This window comes from Varanus komodoensis, unplaced genomic scaffold (assembly GCF_004798865.1).
Source record: "Varanus komodoensis strain SLA01 unplaced genomic scaffold, ASM479886v1 scaffold4, whole genome shotgun sequence".
Taxonomy (NCBI): domain Eukaryota; kingdom Metazoa; phylum Chordata; class Lepidosauria; order Squamata; family Varanidae; genus Varanus; species Varanus komodoensis.
In genome coordinates this window covers 8,985,320-8,989,042 of record NW_025335941.1, presented here as the reverse complement: position 1 = coordinate 8,989,042, position 3,723 = coordinate 8,985,320, and the positions used below count along the sequence as shown (strand labels likewise).

Sequence of the window (3,723 nt, the reverse complement as noted above, 5' to 3'; positions counted from 1 at the left end):
AGAGAGAGAGAGAGAGAGAGAGAGAGAGAGAGAGAGAGAGAGAGAGAGAGAGAGAGAGAGAGAGAGGTCCCTTTATAATTTTTTTTTCTAAAGACAGAGTTACACCATTTGGATTTAGGACACACACCACAGAGCTTCATGAAACCTGTTTCTGAAATATTCAATAAGCCAGCCTGAAAAATTAGTAGAAATTTGAAAGGCATTTCCAACAAAGTGCAGAGCTATGATGGACAAAATCAGGGCAACATCAATACGCATGCAGAATTAGTTGCATGCTACTTAAGAGGAATGTATGTATCCTGCCTTATTCTTCCCCCTCCCCTGCTTTTTAGTGGAACCACTGCGGAGAATTCCTAGTGTAATTTTAATTCCTCAAAGCAGCATAAAAGATACCAACATATATTTTGAAACAGTTTGGTTCCAGTCCAGTAGTATCTTAGCAAAGCATGGATCATGCACACCTCCAAAGAGGTCTGCTCTGAGCACTTTGATCATTTTTTTATCAGAATGGTCAAGACATCTCAAGAAGGTGATGAACAATAGTTGAGTTATGTGACTGTCAGAACATGAAAGCAAGACTACATACAGTTGCAGTGTTCCTTTCCCAGTGGGTGAACATTTAGAAAGCCTATTCTGCTGCATAACATGTATGAAAAAGGATACAAATATCAGAGGTCAACTCCATCCTTAAGCACAGTGTGCTCTTTCAACCAGAAACAAATGGAAGATGTTGATTTCTGGAAATAATCAAGAACACAATAAATTTATTTTCACTGATTTCATGTGAAACCGTTGACTCTATCTGTTTGCAAAACAAAATTAAAACATCTATGAAAATTAACTTTTCAATATAGGAATTATTTTCTGGATGACAAATGAAATGTTCAAAGGATTCATATAGCTAAGCTAGGAATCGTTAAATAAAATCCACCAGATGTATACATACCCAGCATTTGTCCGAGCATTACCGTGCATAGGCATCTTTATGCATGGACTTAGGTACAGTATAAAAACACAGGCATCCAGGAGTTACTAGAAAATTAAAAACTGGCCCTAGCAACTGACACACCACCCACACACACCTTTTTGTTGCCTGGCCTCACACAAACCCTGAGGTATCATTTCTATCCCATGTTATTCCCTAGAATCAGCACCAAATTTGAAACAGAATCGCCCAAGCCATTTTTCAAGTTCTTACCAAGTTAATAGTAGAGTGAGAGGACAGCGGCTGTGCCATATGCAGAGGGCGCCCCTTCCTTGAAATAAGGAATTCCAGGTCTGAGGCTGTAATTGGCACACAGGCTTCAACCCTGACATCACCCTCAGATAAACACTGCCTAGAAATATGAGGTAGGGGAAGAGATTGAACTGCACTACCAAGAGCAGCAGCCTTTCAACTGGTAGCTTGATCCAGTTAGAGGGCAGTTAAAACAATCCCCTCTTGCTTTTTGTCATATTTCTTTCTCCAGCGAAGGGGTGAGTGTTCAGTGACATTCAGGAGTGAGGACACTATAACCACAACAATGGCTTTCTGATTTTTAACAGAAAGATGGCAGGCACAAGTGGAACATGAAAACTAGATCTTCCCGTTTCAAGAGAATCTAATACACTGATGTTGCAAAGACCAGGTGTTATCACAAAGACTAGGAGTTTTGCTATAGAATGTACATTTTCCAGATACTCTGTAAGCTCTCTTGGTGGAAATAATGAGAACAAGCTAATTTATTCCAGAAAAGGTAAATCACTACTTCAACTAGGGAAGAAGATGCCAAGGAACACGATGTTTCTATCTTTAAGAAAGCAAGACAGAACAAATAATTTTGTAAAACGTACGGTTATTTCTCCATGTTATTTTGCACACAGTGCCGCCAAGCGGTTTGCTACACTGTTTGTGAACGTTGATGTTACCTCTGAACCACATGAAGTCTCTGCTCTCTGGTTCCTGTGGTATGTTAAACAGTGTGGAGGGACAGCCAGAATCTTTTCAACAACCAATGGAGGACAGGTATAGTAGTGGACTATTACCTTTTTCTGGCCTCTTCCATGCTTGAAAATAACGACGGAAGATGCATTCATTTCTCACTTCCTGGGAAACACAGCATAGAATCTTTTCACAATGTACCAGTGATAGTGTAAAATATTTCGATTCTTTAAAAAGAAACAATTGTCAATGCTACATTTGCTGAAATCTATGCATCTTGAAAGTAAATAAAGGTCTGTAAAGTTTGTGCTTTACCAGGGAGCCCAGAGCCCATGGCATCAGCCTTCTACTCGGTTTCTTTGCTGTTTCTTGCAGAGTGCTCCTGTAGCTACGCCATCACAAGCTACTCTGAGCACATGTGTTACTCTGCAGGCATCTATAGTATACACGTAAATCACTGCAAACCCATAGCCACTAATTTGTACTCTCCCAAGTGGTGTCACTGAATCATTCCCTCTAGCAGAGCACAGAAGAACATTTGAAGGGTATTCAGAAGTCTTGTTTCAATATTACAAGGATGCATAGTTCAACTAGAATGAAAAGATTAAAAAAGAAAGAATTTTGTTGCATGCCAATTTGCAGTATGGATTTTATTTGAAGACACCACTTTTTTCCTTTTGTACTCTGGCATTTGCTCTCTTTGTCTTCCAGGAGAGGAAGTTTGTTGGAGGATCTGGGCAAGTTAGTGAGAAGATTATGGAATACCTAGGAGATCAGGTCAAACTGGAAAAACCTGTAACCTATATTGATCAGACTGGTGATAATGTCATAGTGGAGACATTGGACCATGAAACATACGAGGTGATTCAAGTCTTGGAAATCTAACTTCTTGAAAGGTTCTTTTTGGTGATGTAAGGACAAGATATAGAAAGGACACATTTATAAGTTATTCCACTTGTTTGCTTCAATACCCACAAAAACATTTGAATTAAATTTCACATGTCAGCAATTACAGAGGCTCAGGCTTCCTTGCTTCCACCTCTTCTTCACCTCTGGTCCACAACCAAGTTCAAACTCTAGTTTGGGGTCTTGGTTTGTGCACATACTGTCTTTTCTTTCTTTTTTATTTTGGACAAGTCACAGTTTGCCAACATTGGGCAAAATAGCAAACAGGATGCTAAAGACTAGGAATAAAAATCCTTTACATATAGAGATATGGGGAAGAACAGGATGGGGTGCATGAGCCCAAGGCTTGGGTCTGTGTATGGTTGCAATGGAAAGGTGTGGTTACCTGTTAACCTAAATGCATTGCTTGCTTGATAATGAATTAATGATATTGTACTTTCTTATTTTTGAACCATTAAAAAAATTATTTCTCCCTGTAATCCTACTTACTTGGAACTAAGCAACACTGAAAGGAGGAGTGTTGCTTACTTCCATGTAGATAATTTTCTACAGGCATTTTCAGGAGTGGGACTTACTCCTGAAAATGCATGTAGAAGATTATTCTGTAAAGGCGCAGTCCTGTAGGGATGCCTGTAGCCCTCTGAGGCCTCCTATGGAGGGTGGGAGGTAAAGCTTGCCTCACTGCCTCTTGCTGTGGTTGGCTGGTTTGGGTCATATGATTGTGGCACAGAGAGCCAGTGTGGTGTAGTGGTTAAGAGCATGGGACTGGGACTCAGACGATCTGGGTTCTAGTCTTCGCTCAGCCATGGAGCCAACTGGGTGACTTTGGGCCAGTCACAGACTCTCAGCCCAACCTACCTCACAGGGTTGTTGTTGTGGGGATAAGATGGAGGGGG

At 40.5% G+C, this 3,723-nt stretch overlaps 1 protein-coding gene across 1 annotated transcript in view; it reads left to right on the top strand.

The window, feature by feature from the left end:
- LOC123029302 (amine oxidase [flavin-containing] B-like) overlaps window positions 1-3,723 on the top strand; it is a 56,217-nt gene that overhangs the window by 35,657 nt on the left and 16,837 nt on the right. Inside the window, exons 6-7 of the mRNA XM_044442122.1 lie at window positions 1,864-2,005; window positions 2,633-2,782. Of these exons, the coding sequence (XP_044298057.1) occupies window positions 1,864-2,005; window positions 2,633-2,782 (292 nt within the window). The remainder of the gene's footprint in view (window positions 1-1,863; window positions 2,006-2,632; window positions 2,783-3,723) is intronic.